Here is a 22,134-nt window from a genome sequence, read left to right as displayed (position 1 = left end):
GCTCCACCCCATCATTAATTATCAATATTTCACACATCTCCAAATTGCATGTTTAAAAGGTGTTATTCCTCTGTGGAATACTTTGCCGACAGTGAAGGAGTAATGTTTGGACCTCTAAAATGTCATTTTAAGCAGTTGCTGCCTTAGTTACGTTTTGCTACATAACTCAGCTTTTGTACAGTGCCAATCACCAGATATATAATGATCTTATGTTGCCACCTTATCTATGGTCTACACAGTATGTATGTGAGGCATTAACTGGCATGAAGTGCCGTTACTCTGGCATTCAAGCAACTCTTGGCATAGGTTAAGTTATCACATGAAAACATGATGGCGTGAATTTTAAAAGGCGCAAATGAAAAACTCCTTCCCACACACCTAAGGTAATATGGTTTATCACTCAACCAGCCAACTGCAGTCAGGTGGCTTCTGGCCGCCGTCCCACCCGACACCGCAGCATAGCAAAGAGCGAGACAGCGAATTCAAAAATTAAATGCTTTATGGCCTTCATCAGAGAAAAAAAGAAAACACTTGATAACAGTCAAAGTCCCGATTTTCCAGCACACAGTACATTTCGACAACCCTTAAACCTCACCCCGAGCTAAGAATGCACTCCCTGACCTTTGCAAAACCCACCTAGCCTACCACCTTCTCCGTCTCAGCCCATTTGCTCTGGGGGTTCCCACGTTAAGCTGTATTCAAGACACCCACATATGTCCTAGTATTCCACCAGATGCAGTGGCCTGCTGTTACATCTACCTTTCTGGCAATTAACCCAAATGTGTTCCCAGCGCCCTCTCGTCACTCGCGGGGCTGAAAGGCAAGCCAATCTGACTTTAGGTAAGTGTTATACCCCTACATACTTTCCTATTGTGCCTTTGACAAATACTAACATGTACAACAATAAGTCTTCCACAAAGCAACAAGCAAACGAAAAGAGTTTGCTTCAAGGTGCCTCTTTCCAGCATTTTTAAACAAGCAGCTTTTTCTCAGAGTTCAGGATGGGGGGGAAAGGTTTTGCCCTGTGGTGTTCCAGTTGTAAAATGAACAAAATCCAAGTGTTGATACCTTTTATTGGACTAACTGAAAATATTACGCCGAGATGATACTTTCATTAGCTTTTGAAGTCCCAGAGACGTCTTCATCAGACGGTGATCACAAGATTAAGAAAGTGAGCGACAAATGAAAAAGCTCCAGCACTGTGTGCGATTTTCTTTGTTCCTCATTTATCGTGTGACCACCATCTGATGAAGTCTCTGGGACGTCGAAACCTGATGAAATACTAGCTCTGTGTCATATTTTTAGTTATTCTAATAAAAGGTATCAAAATATGGATTTTGTTGGGGATGTGGCATTCTACTACTTAATTCAAGGGAAAAAGGACAGTCTGGGCACACAAAAACAGCATGACATTTGCTTTAAAAAAAAAAAAAAGGAAGAAAAAAAGAAAGAAAAAAAGACCATCACGATTTTATATAGGACTGCATGTTAGTTTTTACTTTGATCCATTTGAATAGTACTATATCAATCCATCGCAGGAGGATGGTAAGCCGAGTAGACCCTGCCAGGACTCAAACCTGTGATTGCAGGCTGCACACAGATATCCGAGCTGAGCACTTAACTCGCTGAGCTGACTTATTAGCCTCAGAACAGCAGCGTGCTTTTTGCAAAAGGTATTCTATCCATTGCCCAGCCCAAAACCACTTCATTTTCCATTTAAAGTCCCTTAAATGCTTCATCACTGTGCCTCTTAGGTAGGCATCAGTTTTCAGATAACTTTTCCGAAACGGGAAGCAAGCCGAGACAGAGCAAGCATGTGGACCGGTTTCAGTCTTGTTTTATCATTACTCTGGGATGATCCCACGACAGTTCACAACCACATTCTCATAATGCTTCAAATGGCAATAATGCAGTTTAGAAATTAAATTCGGCCCAATACTGCTTACCTCACTCTCAGTGACAGTGCTATAAACAGCAATATATGGCACCATATAACAAAATAGGGCAGAATTTACATGTCGGTACCTACCAATATTCTTAAAGTGACTCTTCACTCTCAGTACATCATACAATAGCTATAAAATACTTATAATTCCAAACTTTTTAAAATATCAAAATAGGAAGTCAAAAATACAAACTGAAGAAAAAATAAAGTAAAAAAGACGAAAGAGAAAAATGTGAATGAAATGAAGCTTAAAATGATAAGGAGAAAATCAGGAGCTCAAATAACAAGAAAAGGACAATAAAATATCAAGGAAAGAAAAAGGAGCCCCGAGGAAATGGACAAATGAGAAAAGGAACACAAAAAATGAGGGAACTGAAAAAAAGAGGAACAAGAAACATGGGAATGAAAAAGGAAAATGTAACAATGACAAGATGGTAAGAAAGAAGAAAGCAGAGAAAGAAATTGGAGCACACAATTTGCAAGATGATACAATAGGCTTTGAATCAAATTGGAAAGGGGTAGAGGTATATCTTTGTTAATGCCATGTGACATTTTGCAGGATTTGTTACATGGAATATACAGCTCGCTCCTTACCATAAACAGCAGATCGAGCCCTGCAATTCATGGAGTCCAACGTACATGGACAAAACCCACAAAAATCAATCTGTGGGAAATTGGGAAAACCACTGCACTAGTGGCCCCTAGATGTTTATGGCTTCTCACGGGTGAAGTCCAAAGAGAAAGCAAATTGAAGCACTAAACGGACACCCTGTTATTTAGTGACAGTTACATCACCCTGCACGATCGTCCAGAACAGGAAGATAAGGGGAGACCGAACTTTAGTTTTCTACATCGGCCTTGGAGGTATACAAGGCTGCCTATGAGGGAGCAAGATCGATTTAGCCCGTCGACATTTTGTAGAGAACTTATTCTGCCTTCACCAATGCATGAACCAATCTCCCAAATTCACACCCTAATTGCAAATCTAAGTAAAAGTATCCCCAAAAGTATGGTGAGCTCAATAGTTGTCAAGTAGTCTTCGAGAGCCCAAATGCTCATAAATTGACAGGCAGTCTGATCTCTGCGTTTCAGCGTGAGCTGCAGCCTCTAACGCTGATGAGGTTCTGAATCCACCTTCTCCGTTTACTCAATGAGTTTCTTTGCCTTGAAGTAGAGGCGGAGGTAGAAAACTTGCCAGGTGCCGAGCATCACAAGGCAGAACATGGAGAACACGCTGAAGTAGAGGACTCTGGACGTAGTTGAGTCTGCAGGGAGGAGACAGGCAGAACATTTAGGATTCTGAAGTCAAATATAGGTAGAGAGGCACACCAGATGCATGTGAAAGGGGAGCGGTAAAACATCTCATAATCATGACTGACCTCGGCAAACAAATCTCAACTAGAATATCACAGCACAGCAGCACAACAGCAAAGGAGACCCAGCAGTACCCTTGCAATGACATAAGACTCACAGCAGTGCACACTCCCACCCATCAATGTTCTGTCAGTTGTGGCGGGTTGGAGGAAGGAGTCAGACACATTAAGGACATGTTACCTTTCTTTAATTAAAGTAAAAGAAAATGTCCTATTTCTCCCTATCCCTAAAGGAATCACCCTGCCTATCTAAATTAACTAAAAGGTGCTCGTCTGTCGTCAGCAAGTCCAAATTTAACATCCCTCAGTCCCAAACCTAACTCTACCTGACCCTATCACTAATATGAATAACTCAAAATGGGCCGAAGGGCTGTCTCTCTTCTCTTGCTCATCTCTCATTTTGCTTTCCTTCCAGTGGCTTTCTATTTGAGTCAGTATCTTATATCCTGTGTTGATTGATGCTCGAAATGTCTCTGTTTAGAATATATGCTTCTTTAGTCATCTTCCCTTATAATCTATTGAGACTTCATTTATGAGCTCCTGTTGCTCTTCCTATATACTTGTGGGCCTTGTACTCTCTTTAGCGACTGCTTTACAACAGTTTTCCTTGAAATACTTTCTCACCCTTGTGTCTTTATTTGTATATTTCTTATATTCTTGAGGGTTAATCTTCCCTAGGTTTTGTGTGACTTCATGCCAAAGATGAACCACCCCCACATCCCTCCAAGGTCTTTTTTCACAACACTGGTTACACTTATTTGTGCTGGGCTCTCTCCTCGCTTTAAGCCTCTAATACCCGTTTTCCCCCCTTCCTCCCAGGGCATTGTCTTCCACTTTATCTGTTTACCAAACAGCATTATTTGTCATACGCTGTATTAATTTCAGATATCTCCAATTCTGCTCATTTAAAGTTTGACCTTTATACTTGGGACTTTGAAAAGTTTCTCTCCTCAAAATACGTTGCTCCGGGGGCCTCCAGCCTTTCCCATTCTCCCTGGCACCTTTTCCGACACTGGGGAACCTCGTGGGGCTCGCCATGCTCGTATTCGGCTTCTCAGTGGCTCTTCTCGTTGTCTGGCTTCACTGGCGTTGCGTGCTCGGCTCCTCAGAAGTGGATGCCATCTGCAGCCGTGTGCAGTAGGGAGCCCGTAGTACTCCCTTCTCCGATGGTCTTGACATCATTAGCAGGGCCATTCGCCTATCACATTGCAGCTGTGGTTACGCCACCACCTTCCGCAGGTTTTAGTTTCCTGTTCAGGCAACAGTTCCCCCATTGTATGATTCATCAGTTATCCTGTGTCTCACTATGGCGTTCCTCGCCTGTCCAACAGTAGCGGGCTCTGCAACTTCATTCTACTCCGCCTCTCCAAGGTGTAATCACATCAGGGGGCTTCCCCTGCATACGATGCTCCCTCTCCTCACAAGAGCTACTCATCCCAGTTATATACAAGTGTATATACAAGTGTCCTTCTAAAGAGGCTTTTACTTGGCATGCCTGGTTTGTTCCCACATTGCCTAAAGCCAAATATAAGGATGACAGGTAGTCCTCATAGCTGGCAGTCCCATATATGGAGATATGGTATTTGACCTAGGGAGTTCCTCATCAGAATGGGAGTCCTTGTGCCCTAAGGGGGAGTCAATCCCATTGAGGTCCACTTGCACAGGTCCCTAGGGAGGGGCCTGCCAACCAGGGTCATCGCTCTAGTCTCAAAGTGGGTGACTCCCCCTTGGGGAATACCTGTGATTCCTCACACATTGCTAAAGGATTTCTGCAGTGTTAGCTCAACCTAGTAACTCCCCATCAGTGCCATGGGACACCAGTATTGCACACTTTCTCACATGTATACCCGCAGTGAGCCACGGGATGCCAGCAGTCTAAGCTTCCTCCCAGTCCTTGCTAAAGGGCTCCAGAAGCATGAGCTGCTTCCAACCCTATCATGACTTCAGCAGTGCGATATTGTTCCAGACTTTCCCGGTCAGTACTATAGAAGGGCAGATGTGTTTGAATGATCCATTTACTGCCATGTTAGTGTGCTAGGGCTCCAACAGAGTGAGCATCCTCTCACGGACTATGTCTATGTTAGGGGCTCTCCGCAGTTTTAGCGTCCTCCTATCAGAATCCTATTAGTGCCTTATGGTATACATATGGTTAGCTTCTGCTGTTAAACCATCACATATTGTGATGTGTGCACAGTGTGGATTTTGTGGTTACACAAAATCAGGATGAAACCATAAAGTAGGTATTCTATTTATTGTTTTTTCCCGAAGTATCCATGCCCCATTTTAACAGACATCTCCCTTTGTTCTCTGCTGCCCCATGAGTGACACAAAGCCTGTGCTCCCCACAACTGGAAGCACGGTCACAAGCACTTACCATTGGTGTCGCTCATCTCCTCCTCGCGCAGCTTCATGTAACTGAAATCTTTGACAATGGATTCGGACAGGTCCTCGAGGCGTCTCACCTCCAGCTCAAGGGGCTTCAACTTTTCGGCTTTCGCCAGCTGCAAAAGATGAAAACTAAGATAGCAGAGTCTACATAGGTTTGAAGTGTGGTGGTAGTGTACCCAAGTGTGTTCTTTGGGACAGCAATGTTCTTTTGACCCTTAGGAAATGGCTCAGCTCCTTTTTCTATATGGCAACAGATCCTTCACCCACAAACCCTCACCCATCTCCACCACCCGGGACAACAACAAAAAACTTCGTGTGATAGTGCTGAAGAAAGTATCCCCTAGAATTGCAGCCTCCACTCTTATAGGCAAGTGCTATGAATTGATGCATATCCACAGCCAGGTGGCATGCTTCTAAAGTCAAGCGTTCAAAGAGTCAATTTCTTTCCTACCTTTTGACATAAGAGGGGTGTGTTTTCATTTGCTTTTGGTCTTACGGTGATCTATTCCTCTATGAACAAACTGACCCAAAGTGAGAAGGCTGGGGGCATCAATGCGGGGCTGTGGGGAGGGATCTGAATCGTCAGCAGTGCCTCGTCAAAGGACCTCATCATTGATTTCACCCTAAGAAAATGCCAGCTTGCTCAGCTTCCATTAATATGTTCTACCTGGAGTAAGATGTACAGGACCAGTCACTAGCACAACAAGCAAGAACACCAGCTCTACTGAATTAAACATATTCTCTAATTCCTGTCCTTTTTCAGGCCTTGGCCCAACCTCCCCATTTGAGAAATATCTTGATTCAGGGCAAGAGTCTTGCTCATCATTTTCTGGTGAAGCCTTCCCAAGCAGCTCCATTCATAATGGTGAGCTACATAATAAAATTCCCAGTCGCAATCCTTGAATTTGACCTCCTACAGCGGATCAACGATGGAGATGCAGAAATAAGTGCGTTGGCGGACCTTTTGATCACCTTTAACACAATAAGATAACATTCGCACCCGGGGAAAGCGGCTCAGCCCATCAGGTGGCTGGAACAGCGGGTGAGAATACACTATGTACTGCCCTCTATTTCCAGCCACCCGAGGCCCTTCTCCGGCTGGTGCCATCTTGATTGTGAGGACACAACAGGGAGCCTCCCCACTCCCCCACCCCCAAAACAACCCTTCCCCTTTCCCACACTCCTCTCTCCCCACTTACTTGCTTAAATGGAGCTTTGTGCACTGATCCCGGTGCTCCTCCCGCTGCTAGAGAAATGGAAAAAGGGACGGAGTCCCTTTTACTATGGCGGTGGCCATCTTTTTTTTTCTTTTCAGGAGAATGAGCTTGCACAATACACCCAGAGCCTAGCTCCCAAAAATGAATTAATCCATTTGCACCGTGGGGTGCATATGGCTATCACCCCCTTGTCGGGGGGCAGTTATGGCTGGTAACGGCAGACAGCCCTCGTCTAGGAACTTGCTTTAGCGGGTGGCCATACAATTAAGCTTTCCTTTGCTTCGGCCATACAATTAAGCTTTCCTTTGCTTCGGCTCTATTGTCGGACATTTCTACTGCATACTTCCAGACTCTCCAAAGCCCGAAATTGGAACAGTCCTTTGAAGCTTTCAACTGAATAAATAAACAGTTAACTAGGGTCTGAAGAGAGTAGGATTGATAAACCAGTCTTACTCAACAGGACAATGAGAGAGGTCCACCTAATCAGTCCCAAAGACGTCTTAAGTCAGATCACAAAGAGAAATATGCCAAAATGGCGTTATACTTGCTTAAACAATTTAGAACTCTTCTAAACCACGAACTCTCAGAACAAACTGGCAAGAAAGACTCCAGTGGGAGGAAACTGGTACATTGCCTGTCGCAGTAGCCAAACCCCTGGCACAGCACCCCCAGGAGACAGTAAACAGTTGGTGGCGCAGGACACGAGAGCAGGTAAGTATATGTTGGGGAGATGAAATAGAAAGCAGGACATGGGGTGTAGTAGTGGGGCAATAAGAGGTTGGTGGGAAGGCCTCCCAAAAGCAAAAGGTGCAGCAGCTGTGCAGCGGCAGAAAGATCTGCCAGCAGTGTGCAAGAACACAAGGAGTGGGGCGTGATGGAGGTCAGCTGAATGCCACCGGCATTGGGACATCTATCTCCATTTGCTTTAAAGGGGACTCTACCGAGCAACGTTATTTCTCTAAAGAAATTACTTTGTGTTTCTAGTGTGTACATTTCGGATTTTAGATCTGATCAGCGATTTGGGCCCAGCAATTTCTCCCCTCAGCTGCCCTCCACCACAGTCATCCACTCTGCCATCTGGACACATCTGACAAAGCTAGCCTACCATCAGACAGAGCAATCATCACAGAAAGAAGAAACAAAGCGGTCTTCTCTGGTTAAATTTGCCAGCACAGAGTATCTCCGTAATCATGTCCAGTGCAGGAAGGTCAGAGTTTTTTTTCAAAAGCCCCAAGTTCTGGGATTGGCAACAAACTAAACAATTTCCTCTGCCATCTTGACAGCAGCGTTGTGGCCAAGGAAGCGAACATAAAGCCAGTCTAGCATGACCTGCCCAACTTCTGTCATCCCACTCTGGCTAAAAAGCGTGTGAGCCCAATGCTCCCCATTCCCAAAAGTTGATACTTACATCTTCATAGTTCTTCGCCTCCACACCATGCTTGATGTCCAGCGTGACCAGTTGGTTGGTAAACTCCAGCTGTTCTGTAATCCAAATTCAGACAAGAACAAAGGCATATTAATGCAGGCATGTGAATAAGGAATCATTATTGAGCAGGGGATAAACACAGCAGCCAAAGCTACCATTATTCTGCGATTAGGAACTACATACAAGGAGGGGATGCACACAAACAAAGACACAGGTGAGGAGCCCACAATGCAAGCAGAACTCTGCCCTCAAATGCAAACTGACCAATCTCCTGTCTTTATCAATTATACCCCACGCCCCTGAAGGGCAGTGAGAAGGGGAAGCCCATGCAGCAGAGGCCAGATCATTATACAGAGGAAGGCAGTTGGCAAAGTATGGGAGTTTGGAGAGTGCTGGAGACCAAAAGAAAGGAGGGTGGCTTGAAGGGGGCTGCAGAAGAAGAGGGAAGTACATTTATTGCCCCCAAACATACAATTTTGAACAAGGAATCAAAACCACTCAGACTGTTACATTAAGGGGTGGGGGGGGTCCCTATTATTTGCACTAGAAATGGGACCAAGCACAGACATGGGACGCTTGTTTCCACCAAAATGTAGTTTATGTCTGTAAACTGACATAGAATTACTTAAAAATGTATTCAGGCTGGGGTCAAGGGGTTAGCCCCACTGGGTGACTAACAAGCCACTTTAGTGAGCTATGCCCTTTAAAACTCGGAGTATGAGGTGTGGTCCTGTAAGACATATCAGGGTGGGGGCTGGGGAGGGGGGGCAAGGGGTCCCATCACCTTACCACTAGCAGTAGAATGGTACTGCGCAGCACCTACCTGCCTGCTCCAGCCTCTGAAAGCACACTTCATAAGTATCAAAATCATCAGTGGAGAATGCGAACTTTCCCTTTTTGGCGTCTTCCTTGGAGTACAGAATGTTACCAGCTGAATCAGTTACCTGAAACAAGAGGTAAACATCCAAAGTGAATAAGATAGAGGCCCAGAAGATAAAAACACAAATCAAAAAGGATTGGTCACTTGTGAAGCAGAGGCCTTCCCGCCCTAAATGAAGTTTTCAACTTCTCTGGGTCTGCCATTCCTTCTTCACAAGCATTAATGTTTCTTTTAGCATCTCCCACCCCCTACTCATCACAGTCCTTGCAAAGTGAAGGGTGTTGTGCCCTCAAGACAGACTTGCTAGTACAACTTGAACAAAAACGTGTCTTTGTTCCCTAAAATAGCTCTATAAATCCGGCCCTCTGCCAATACAAACCCTCTTCCTTGCACGGGAGGTCTGATAGGGAATGGCGCTGTAGTTGTTGTGGATGTTGCTGGTGTAAGGCAGACGGGGGCCAGCCTCTTTGGGAAGCTCAGGTAACCGTTGTGTGTGAGACGCGCGTTTGCGGTCTGTTCTGTGGGTTATGGGTCCACGTGCCTGGCCCAGCAACGGGTCGTTGGACATTTCCTGGCTTGTCTTTCCTATGACGCTTAGACAGCATTCTTGCAGCTCTTTATCTTGAGTAGGGTGTGATTGAATTGCGCTACCACTACAGCTGTATGATTGTGAGCTCTCCCCCTCTTTCTTAGCTAAAACCTGTTTTTAACTTAACAGCAACCTAATGGCAACAGCATCCATGGCAGAGTCAGCACAGGGAAATGGCACGCAGGGTTTGCATTGTAGAATGTTCATCACACACATTTTTCAGTGCAGAATATTGAGTGCCAAAACATGCACCTACAATATAATAATGACAAGAAAGGTACTGATAGTAAGTTTGGGAAAGGGGATAATGTTTTGTTGGGGTGGGGCTAGAGTTGAGGGTTAAGGGAAGCTAAAGCGGCTCCCCCTCGTAGTTCGCTGCTGCTCTGAATTTTTTTAAACGGTGAACACCCAAAAATGCGGATAAAACAAATGGTGGGGTAAACATATGGAACCACCGGGAAATGTATGTCTATTGATCCACAAAGGTCGACTTCGGACTGATGGACACAAAGTGATCCCCAGTGAATAATGCTCGACATTAGTAAGAAACCATCCACAAATACTCACACTGCTCGCCAACTGTCCGATTGACATTCGTAATAGACTGGCATACACACTTCAAAAGTATTTCTTAATTTAGTAAAGGAAAAAAAACTAAATTGTATGAGCGACTTTGATAAAAATAACTATTCAACTGAAAAAAATATGGACACACCCACCACCGATATTCATATTCATTTATTTTTTTATATGGTGCTCTTCCTTCCGAGGCATTCATTTCTGTGATGTTTAGAGGCCGCCGTAATGCGCGCGGGCCCGTGTTCATGAGCTGGCCTTGAATGGGCCGGCCCTGGTGCGCAGCGCGTCGCGGTGCGCAGTAACACAAAAGACGCAACCACTCTGTTGGGTGCATAAACCCGGACTGGCGTTCTGACGCCAGTTCCGGTGATGCCTTTATTTCCTGTGTGTCATGTGACCCGGAAATAACTGGGCACGTGACACCACATTCTTCCCCAACTTGGAGGTGTTTACACTATTAATAACAACAAACATTTATAACAGGTACTGTGCATTCAAACTGTCTCCGAGTTCATCTTGGCTGGGTTTTCTGTAGGTAAACTCCGTCTACCACGTATCCTTGGAGCCGGGATGATGGTCTGGGCTTCTCTCTCAGGAGGTATCCAGTGTTTCCTCTCTCCGGCATGTCCGCCCTTGGGAGTTGAGGTTCAGTCCTATCTTCTTGCCGGTTTGGTGTCTCGGGATCTCCTGGCGTGGTATAGGCTCTGGGTGACATTTGGTCTCGTGGCGTGCAAGGTGCTACCGTCTCTACTCTCGGGGACGCTGGGTGCTCTTCCCATAGTTCGGGTGGTACTTTCCTAAAGTGTGACACGTTTCTTGGCACTGTTTCGCTTCCTCGGGTGGCGGTAACCATGCTGTAGTTTGTCGCGCTGACTGTCCATGGTTGGAGTTCAAAATTGGGGGACATCTTCTTGGGCGTTGCTCGGTTCTTGACGATGACAGCATCACCTGGTGTTAGCTCTCGGTGGCTGGCTCGCCTGGTAATGCTTTCTTGTTCGTTTCGCCTCAGTCGCATGGCATCTATAGCCGGGATGTCAGGTTCAGCGGCTACCCACTGAGGGTGTATGGGGAGCTGTGCCTGTATGGGTACCCCGAGCATGAGGGCAGCAGGGCTGATACCTGTGGAGGAGTGTGGGGTTTGTCTGTGGGTTCTCAGGAATCGATATACCGCCTTCAGCCATGGATGTCCTCGTTCTTTGGCGATGCGAATGACCTTATTGAGTGACCCCCATGAACCTTTCTGCATCGCCGTTCGCTTGAGGCCATCTTGGGGTGATTCGCTTGTTTTTAACATTTATGTCTTTAAAGAATTCGCGTAGCTCTTGGCTGGTGAATGATGGACCGTCGTCGCTCTTTACTTTTCTCGGGATTCCATGTGTTGCGAAGATCTTTTCTAGCGTGACGATTGTGGTCTCTGCGTTAGTGGACGCCACGTGTTCTACCTCAGGATACCTGCTGAACTCGTCAATCACCACGAGTAGGTATCCTTCGCCGGTAATTGTACAGTGGTCCATGCTGACTGCATCCCTCCGCTTGCTGCTTCTTGGAGCACTAGTGATAGGTTCTCTGGTCTTCTGGAAGCTTGGCAGGCAGCGCAGGATTCCACTAGCTCCACTACCCGTTGTTGTATGTTGGGCATCCACATTCTGGATTTTAGGTACGCCGTTGTTTTAACAATACCCTGATGTCTACTGTAAGCTAGTCATTGCGCTCTCTCCTCCAGTGATGCAGGCAGTATGATTCGGTGGCCTTTGAGGAGTACCCCTTTGGGGGCGACGGAGAGCTCATGTCGGATCCCGAATAGTGCTCGGAGTTTGGCTTGAGCTGGCGTGGTGCGTTGGGCTATGGACGCGAGGTAGTTCTTCCAATTTCCTGACTGGATGGCAGTGGTGGTATGTTGCAGGATGGTATCTGCTTCCGTCTCACGTGCTACCTCTTGTAGGGTCACGGCCCATGGTCGGGCGCAGGCGACCACATGACATACATGTTTGTCAGTTTCCTTCGCATGGTGGTTCACCCTCAGTGGCAGGCCTCGGGTGACGGGACAGGTAATCGGCTGGGTTGTCTGTCCCTGGGCGATAATCAACCTCTATATTGTAGGGCTGCAGCTGCAGCATCCATTTCTCAATCCTTGCTGGTGGGTGGGGAGCAGATCCTCGGAATATCGGGATCAGGGTCTTGTGATCCGAAAATACTTTTGCCTTCTTGCCTAGCAGGTATACTTTGAAGTGACGGCATCCCCATAGGATAGCAAGGGCTTCTTTCTCTATGTGGGCATAGTTCTGCTCAGGTTTGGTGAGTGCCCGACTGGCGAATGCGATGGGGAACACGTTGCCTTCATTGTCTGTTTGGGTTAGTACCGCCCCAAGGCCAACCGGGATGGCATCGGCAAGGAGTTCGGTATGTCTTTCTATGTTGAAGAATGCCATGGTTGTGGAGGCTGACAGTGTGCTTAATTTGTTGAAATGCATGTTGGTGGGTCGATGTCCATTCCCAATTCTGGTCCTTCTTCGTCAGTTCTCGGAGTGGGCTTGTGATACTGGCGAGGTCAGGAATGAACCACGCACAGTAAGTCGCCATCCCCATGAAACTACTTACCTCAGTGGCAGATTGAGGTGCCTTGGTGTTCTTTATGTCATTTACCTTGGAGGGGTCAGGTGCTACGCCCTTTGCGTTGAAAATGTATCCAAAGAAACATAGTTCCTCCTTTGCGAACTCACATTTTTCTGCGTTAAGCGTCAGGCCCGCTTCTTCCAATCTGTTCAGGACTGCTGCCAGACATTTGTGGTGTTCTTTCTCGTTTGACGCATATACAAGGATATCGTCGCCGATGTTCGTGGTGCACTCTAGGCCAGTGAGGACTCTGCGCATTTCGTGTTGGAATACCTCCGCGGCTGACGATATCACGAAATTGAGCCGTTTATACCTCCTTAGACCAAGGTGAGAGGAGAATGTGGTGATATATCTCGACTCCTTGGCTAATCTGAGCTGGTGATAGCCGGATCTAAGGTCAAGTTTGCTGAATATTGTTGCTCCGGTGAGGTCCACAATGAGCTCATCTATTGTTGGAGTTATGTGGCGTTCTCTTCCGATGGCTGCATTGGGAAGCCTCATATCGATACAGATTCTTACTGCGTTGGGTTGCTTGGGTTTTTGGGCAACTACCATGGGTGATACCCACAGAGTTGGTCCTGACGTTTTTTCTATTAGTCCCGCTTCCTCGAGCTTGGCCAGTTCCTTCTACACTGCTTCTCTCAAGTGGAACGGTATCCGTCGGTGACGTACGGCTTTCGGCTCGATAGTAGGGTCTATGTGGAGCTTGATGGTTCGGCATGCCTTGGAATAGTTTTTGGTACTGCTCTAGTAAGTCATCGAGTTCGTTGTGTTGGAGGTCGAAAGCAAATTGGATTAGTTTTAGCTTTTCCGCTGTCTTGCAGCGTCTCACAGCCAGCATCCACGACATATATGCGCGCCCGGCAATTAGTGTTCTTGTGGGCGAAGTCTGATTTGAAGGACCCTGTCGCCAGTGTGATGTTTAGGGGCCGCCGTGATGCGTGCAGGCCAGTGTTCTATGAGCTGGCCTTGAGTGGCCCGGCCCTGGTGCGCAGCGTGTCGCGGTGCGCAGTAACACAAAAGACGCGACCACTCTGTTGGGTGCATAAACCCGGATTGGCGTTCTGATGCTAGTTCCGGTGATGCCTTTATTTCCTGTGTGTCACGTGACCCGGAAATAACTGGGCACGTGACACCACATTTTCCGGATGTACGTGAAAATGTCGAAAGGGAAAAGTCCACGGGAGGAAAAACCGAAGTTTATTTAAACGAATTTCCCTTTCCACATTTTCACCTATGTCCCTCTCCCTCATTAATTCGGCCACCCCACCCTTACCTTGCAGCGGCACACTTCGTTGTGTGCCGCCAACTCCCCTGTCTCCCTGCGACAGCGGCTCCTTCTACTTGCGTGGACGTGAAACCGGCGCTGCAGGGTCCTTTTTTTTCAATTTCTTTATTTTTCACAAAGCGTGGGACACCCCTGCAACCCCATATCCCATTACAACGAACAAGGGTGGGGGGGGGGACACATCCTCAACCCCTGCTACCCTCGTTCCCTGTAATGGGAACGTATGGCATAACTTTTCAGCTATGTCGGCTGCACATAATTTTCGTACTGCCACAATTCTAACAATTATGCCAGACATTCTTTTTTATTATACGTTTTCTACGGATACCTTCATTTCCGAGACGTTATGCTCATGTGCATAGTCCTAGTCCTTTTCAAGAAGTACTCCCCTCATGCCTCATCTTAACCAATGTCCCGATGAAGCTCCATATCCTGTTGGATTACGTCTTCGGATGAAAACTGAAAAGCATAAACGTGACCAAAAAAATATTTTGCGTTTTGGCCGTTAAGTGGCACCAACTATTAGCCAAAACTATTGCATTTGGTGTACAGCAAAGAGAGGACATGTGACGCACTGTTAAAAACAAGCATTGACAAACGCCAACAGTTTTGGCATGTTTAGAAATATAAGACAGCCATTTGCCAGGTGTTGCTTTCACATAGCCATATAATCAGACCATTTTCCATTTTCTTATGGCCCGATAAACCATTATGGCAGTGCCTAGGAAACGTCTACCCCATGCAGGCACAAAAGCAAAAACTGTTGCTTTATCAATGCTGGTTTCCTGTGAAGGTGCAACCCAATCTCTGTAAAGAATGCTCTTGCTGGCTAACCCCAAATATGTGCCAAACCTCATCACCGCTCAAGTCAACCACAACCACATCAATCTAAAAGGCACTAGAATGCACTGACCTGCTGCTGTCTAAAGCTGGACACCTTTCTAGGAAATAACAGAACTGTAATATCCTTAGCAGTTATCATATAATTATCATTTACACCCAAGGCAGTGCAATTTCAAACTTAAAGGAACATATTCATAAAAAGCCTAAGTCGAATAATTTAGTTTCAACACACACGAATGCCATCAATGGCCCGATCTTCAGCAATCATTGAAACAATGTCTCAGGTTGAAAGGTTGGTGGTCAAACTCCAGAGATTCATTTCCTTGGGGATGTCGCAGAAGGTGGTGCATACATCCCTCTACTCGATCGGCATATTCTTACAATTGGTCATCTTTTGCATCATGTGTGCTACCAATGGGAGGCCCTTCATTTCAGGAAATTAATGGGAAATATACATCTTGCTTAGTAGTAGTATTGGGGATACTGGAAGAGTCACCAGGAAGCAGAGATAACGCTGGAAGCTGATGTATATAAATGTAAGTTGCTTTATTTAAGTTACAGGGCTAGTTGGGTGAAGGGAGGCAGGAGCTAAGTCATAAGCATCCTCTCAGATCAGTTCTCCCATCCTGAAGTCCCAACTGACAGACACGGAACCCAGATGACCCCTAACGTTCCAGCTGACATCATAACATTCCACTGCCTGCACTGGTGCACACAATGCAAGCAGATACTACACATCCTCTCTCCTTTCAATGAAAACACACAAACCAGGCTCTCTGAAACCACCAAAACTCAACACACATTACAAACCTATCAAGAACCATACCAAAATCACAAACCCTCAAAGTGTATTCCACAATCTCGTATCTAACATCCTGCACCATCTTAACACACTGAATCACCACTTATTCGGGACTGCCACTCCCGGGTCTCACAGTTGCCACCTTCAAGCACATACCATCGTGACCACACTCGACAACCAACACAGCGTATACTCCTCCCACTCCATCTGCCACAGGGAGACTCAGACCTGCCACACCCGCAGCGCAAACCCGTACACATGCAACCAACCAGATACTCAACATCCAAATAAACCGTCCATACATATCAGCACATACATGACCACCATTCTCTCCACCACTCTCTCCAGAATAGCCAGTCACCTGCACAGTCCACAAACACTCCTACTGACTCAAAGAAAACCCTTTAAGTAGGAAAAGAAAGTAAAGATACTTACATAACAAACATCAGATGCAAACAACGCAACTGGAATAGAAACAGTGCGTGAAAGAAATCACCACGACAGAAAGCTGATCAGACTAACCGTCCAAGTGTAGATCTTAAAGAAACTCTGAATGCATTCAACTCCAAACAACACTTGGCCAAAACATACCAGTTAAACTATAAATCATAGGCATACATAGCATGCTCCATGGATAACGCCCACAGCCCTACACAGCATATCGCATTCGGGCCTTTCATTCATTTGGGCTATCAATTCATCAACACTATAAAATATACCATACTCTTCATAATATCAACTTATCCGGGCTCATCACCACTTCATGGCACCTAGCACTTCATACACCGAACATGCAGTGTCACTACTCAAAAACATGTCACCAATGCCCATTATAACATATAACTGAATATACCATGGATAACGCCCACGCCCTAATATCACAAATCACATTTCTGGGCTTTCAATACCATTGAATAAACCATCTCTTCATAACATCAACCACATACAGACTTTATCACTTCATGGCACCTGAACATGCAGTGTCACTACTCATATAAAATATCAGTGCCCATCACAATGTACAACTGGATATCATCACTGCACCTTATACGGGCATCATACAGATATTCTCACTCCGTCATCACAAAATCCATCCGGGCATTCATAAAATCCATCCGAGCATCACAACACTCATCCGGCATCACAACTCTAAACAACATTATTTCATCTCATACAACCGTAGATGCATTCTGCGATGTCATTACAAAAGAACATTTATTTCATTCTGTATGTCTCCCAAATTGCGTCCTCTCTGCTTCCTGGTGACTCTTCCAGTATCCCCAATACTACAAGTGGCGACGAGGATGGGATACTGGAAGAGTCACCAGGAAGCAGAGATGACGCTGGAAGCTGATGTATATAAAAGTAATATGTAAAAGTTGCTTTATTTAAGTTACTGGGCTAGTTGGGTGAAGGGAGGCAGGAGCTAAGTCATAAGCATCCTCTCAGATCAGTTCTCCCATCCTGAAGTCCCAACTGTCAGACTCGGAAACCAGATGACCCATAAGGTTCCAGCTGACTTCATAACATTCCACTGCCTGCTCTCGTGCACACAATGCAAGCAGATACTACATTAGTATATCTCTTGCTTCACCTCCTTCCTTGGTCAAGCATAGCTTTCCCCTCAAAGCTTGGGTGACTGTTCTACTGGTACACCACAAATAATCTTTAGGGCACTTTCCAATAGGGCCATCCTATGATTAAAGAGCTCCAGGCTCTTTCAGAGTCAAAGTTTTACCTAGATCTGAGGTCTGCAACTTTTGTCTTTCCAGAAGTTTTGGACTACAACTCCCATGAGCCTTAGTCAGCATGGTCAATGGTGAGGGATTACAAAAGCTGTCGCGAAGCATACAAGGATCACCCGGGATATCCAAGGCATTGAAACTGTAACCCGGAATAAAGGAACTGCAAGATATATTCCCTGCAAAAAGAAACAATAGCACAGCTCCACAATACGCAGAGTCATTCAAAAACTGACCAACCATTTCTCTTTTTGTCTCTCACTCTTCCCCACCTCACACTTACCATACACACCCAGATGGGCTAGCAAAACACTGTTTTAAAACACCCAAACTGCACAATACTCTTAAAGCAAGTCAAAAAACCCAATTATCTCCTACACAAACACTGGGCGTCGCCCATCCGGAAACAAAAAGCACCCAGTGTACAAAAAAAAGCACACCCAGAAAGCTCACACACACCAGTTATTCATAATTCTACATGTATCAACAGATGAGCACAGCTTCTATCTAAGCCCCCTCTTTCTCTCCCTAACCAACAACTAACTTAAAGAGCCACGAGAGCGCCTGAAGACCATGGAAATGGCAGAGGTATATGGTATAAATCAACTTAAAATAACATAATGGTTCTAGACAAGCTAAGAATTGTATTCTGTAACTATACTGGATGTTGTTGTTTACCCATCTGTCCAAGGAGAGGTCTATCTAAACATTGGATCAACAGGGGAGCCATGACCCACTCACATGGCTGCTTCTAGTTGGATGCCTGAGGGAACTGTTTTCCCTGCATCTGCTGTGCAATTTTGTCTCGTCCTATGCAAATATGCACTGGGCAGTCCTCTTGAATACATCTGTGTACGGGGCCCACACATGTGCTAGGAACATAATTCACATTGACATTTCACGGTGAAATGAAGCAAAAAAATTAAAATTGAAAATGCTATCCTGAGGGATAGAAATGCAAGTGGGAGGACCGCAGTTCACACCCCCAATCTCCCACTTCAAGACAATGCATGAAAGGTTCAGAAACTAACCTCTTATGCACTGTACCTACCCTTGCTCCTAGTACAAACAGGTGCACAGGAAGCAGTTTGATATGTGCACATTTCAAAGCGCGTCGCATTTGTACATTTGGGATGTGGATTGAAAAATCACTATAAATCCCCATGATGTATCTTGGGTGGCATGAATCATCAGGCAGGACACTGGAACAACCCACAGCCAGGTATGTATAAAAGGTAAGCTTGCTTTATTGTTCCAGTTACAGGGAAGAGGTTGCGTAGGTAACAAGCTTCTACTCCCTCTGGCTATCTATCTCTTCTTTCTAACCATCATCCCTGGAAGCTCGGTGGCACCTAGGTTCCAGACCCCTCACAACATTCCAGGAGACAGACACAGACACACACCTCATCCAGCCAGGTGCTAGGCCATTACACATCTCCTTCCTCAAAAGAAGAAAATAGACTCTCCATATGTATGAGGATTAACAACTCCTTATGTCCTGGTCTGCCCTCAGTACCTCAAGGCTGCCACCCATGAGCGCAGACTGCTCCCACAGAGCAATTAGAGTTCACCAATACTCACAACCACCTATACAAAACCTTGCTCCTTCTGTAAGGGCCTGCCACGCCCCAAATCCTAGACCTGCCACATCTAGGCACAACCTCACCCACAGCACAGAGCACCCCAGTCTCGGCAGTGCGAGCAACTACTCTTGTGTCCAAAAATCCTTAAGAGTCTTCACAAAGAACTCACAACAAACACATGGAGGTTACAAAATAACTAACACCTTTAGACAGGACCAATTGACACTAGCACTAATAACCACTACCACCACTTCTCTCCAACACACAAAAATAATGAAAAAAATAGTGAAGTAACTCACAAAACAAAGAGCACAAAAACAGTGACGCAACCACAAATGGCGTGGTGCAAAGAGTATCAACAGACTAAATACTGTGTGAAGACTGCACGCAAGCACAAACAGTCAAAAAAATAAGTTTTTGCTAAAAGAAAAGTCATATTTAAAATTGGTAAATATATATTCCACTAAATCACTTTCCAGTGTCTAACGCTTCAACAGGTCATACCATTGACCACATGCCTCCTAACTAAACTCAAAACACTGAACTATGCTGGCATATAACTGTGGGCCTCATAACTGCTCAGCTAAATCTCAAAATAAGGTGTGCCAAAGGAAACATCTATCCTACCACTCAAAAAGCACAACCTGGCAACACAGACCTTAAGCTAGGAGTTTCAACCATTTCTCCATAACACCACTTAAGCGAATCAACAAACTGCACTGGAGACAGATGTGGGCACCTACTCTACTTCCTGCCTCACACCCTAGCCTTGTATGGGGCCCATCCCCACACATAACGTGGAAACCAAAAATATATAATCAGTCTCTAGGGAATCTCAGCAGACACTTTGCCCTAGTGTCCATTGAACTTATTAAACTCTCCACCTTGGAATCAACTGACTAGAATGCTACAGCCCCACTTGCGTTCCATAATTTTCCACAACTCGAGTAAAAAAAAAAAAACACACAGGTTTAAACCATGGCGCCACACCTGGCCAGCATGTGGGTCACAACGTATAACTCCATGCATGCTACCTCCTAAACACGCACACACTACTATAACCAAACTTCATACATGTGCACCATCACTTCCACATACACACTCACCTCACTTTCTCCAAATACTTCATACATGTATCATAAACACACACTTCAATATACATGCAGACTGCACAGAAACAAAGTCTAGGGATGTATGACACTAAGCGGAAATGGTGGTGATCAAGCACCATTCCAAAAGTGCACACTCATTTGAATTTCAAAGGTACATTTCTAAACATCCCATCCTCATCGCCAAATTGATGTATCTTGGGTGGCATGATCATCAGGCAGGACACAGCAACCACTACAGAGCCAGGTAAGTATAAATGTTAAGTTTACTTTTTTGTTCCAGTTACAGGGAGGAAGGCAAGTAAGGAGAGTAGGTAACAAGCTTCTACTCCCTCTGGCTCTCTATCTTTTCTTTCTAACTCTCAGGAGGATAGTTCAGAGGCAACGCTTTCGTCTTGGAAGAAAGACTACGTGGAGCAACACAGGTTTGATCCCCGGGTCCGCGCATAGAAACCTCAGGGTATTAAGTGTGTTATAAATAACCGATTACAATTATAACCGTCATCAGTGGCACCTAGGTTCCAGACCCCTCACCACATCAAGCCCCTCTCCACTTACACAAACGGAGCTCATCCAGCCAGGTACTTGGCCACTACACCCCCATATCTGCGCAAATGTGCAGAGTGGGCAAAAAAAGGGTTTCTGGATGTGCTCAGCAAAGATGCATACATTCTGATGGCCATTGTGGATTTGGGTGCACTTGTGCCCAAAAAAAAAAAAAAAAAAAAAAAAGATTTGAGGAGCTGAACCTTAGTATTTCAGCTCCCAATTGGCTGCCCATCTCTTGATAATCTGCAGCTATTAACCCTCCAGACGCATTCCTTTAAACCTCCGTTGTAATCTAAGTATCCCATCGGTTCCTGACTATTTTTCCCATCTTTAGGCAAGGAGCCCCCCAAATATCTTGAAATGTACCCCCATGAGCCATGCCCTTTTAAACCGACCCTGTCTCTGACGTCCAATGGCTTTCCTTCCCACGAGCAGATCCTTGCTGTCGCTGTAAAGCTATTGCGCTTACTAAAATACTCGAGTAGCGACAGCCATTCTAATCCTAGAGTAAGCTATTGACGTCCAACTATCGACGTCATTCATTACCCGGCTTGTCGACCTCTACCCCGCACATCACCCACATCAGTCCTTACCGTCAAGTCGGTCTTGCCCCCGTTCTGCTCCTGAACCTGGTACTCTCCGGTTACCAGCAGGAAACGGTGGATCTGGTCTTTTAGGCACTTACGACCATGGGGTGGTAAGTAAAATGAAAGACCAGCACAGAGGGGAAGCAGAAGCGGCAGTAGCAGCACTGACCGAGACATGGCGGGCGAGGATATGGGGTGATCTGTACTTGCCCCGCTCTCCCTCGTCCGCCTCCGGTCCCGAGACTAACGTGGCAATGTTTCTAACGCTTCCGCATTACCGGCCTCGCGCTTCAAGCCTCGCTCTGTTTCTCGAATCATTCCCTGAGACCTTTCTATTGTTCGACTGAAGGGGAACGTGCAGTGAGGCGTGAAACGCATGCTTCCTGCGAACAGCAAACATGTCATTCGGTAACCTTGACAACTAAAGTAAATAGAAGACTGCGGTAATGGAAATAAAAGCAAGCATTGCCAACTCCAGCAATGTGTGATGTTTTGTATGCTCTGGGCCGGCATTTCCCCAGGCAATTTCAATAATGGTACTCTCCGGCCATACAAAGGAAACTTCTCGGAAATGGTGTGGGGAGGACCTAGGCATGTGATGACTGTGTGTGCCATATGTCA

The 22,134-nt window shown here is 45.8% G+C and overlaps 1 protein-coding gene across 1 annotated transcript; it reads right to left on the bottom strand.

The window, feature by feature from the left end:
- Nucleotides 1-481: 481 nt before the first annotated feature.
- On the bottom strand, nt 482-21,879 carry LOC138567128 (transmembrane emp24 domain-containing protein 10-like). The gene is made up of 5 exons (XM_069645020.1): nt 21,520-21,879; nt 9,173-9,293; nt 8,332-8,405; nt 5,693-5,819; nt 482-3,210 (listed from the first exon to the last, which is right to left on the bottom strand). The coding sequence occupies exons 1-5, from the start codon at nt 21,688-21,690 to the stop codon at nt 3,089-3,091; spliced, it is 615 nt and encodes a 204-aa protein (XP_069501121.1). The 5' UTR covers nt 21,691-21,879; the 3' UTR covers nt 482-3,088.
- Between the last annotated feature and the right edge of the window lie 255 nt (nt 21,880-22,134).

This window comes from Ambystoma mexicanum, chromosome 2p (genome assembly GCF_040938575.1).
Source record: "Ambystoma mexicanum isolate Mex_15411 chromosome 2p, UKY_AmexF1_1, whole genome shotgun sequence".
Taxonomy (NCBI): domain Eukaryota; kingdom Metazoa; phylum Chordata; class Amphibia; order Caudata; family Ambystomatidae; genus Ambystoma; species Ambystoma mexicanum.
Note: the sequence above shows the minus strand (reverse complement) of the source record. Positions and strands in the feature narration are given on the sequence as shown.

Coding starts and splice junctions, on each gene's coding strand:
- LOC138567128 (XM_069645020.1), bottom strand. CDS start 21,690: ATGTCTCGGTCAGTGCTGCTACTGCCGCTTCTGCTTCCCCTCTGTGCT. Junction 9,294..21,519: donor GGGGCAAGACCGACTTGACG/GTAAGGACTGAT, acceptor CTCTTGTTTCAG/GTAACTGATTCAGCTGGTAA. Junction 3,211..5,692: donor GGAGATGAGCGACACCAATG/GTAAGTGCTTGT, acceptor TCCTCCCTGCAG/ACTCAACTACGTCCAGAGTC.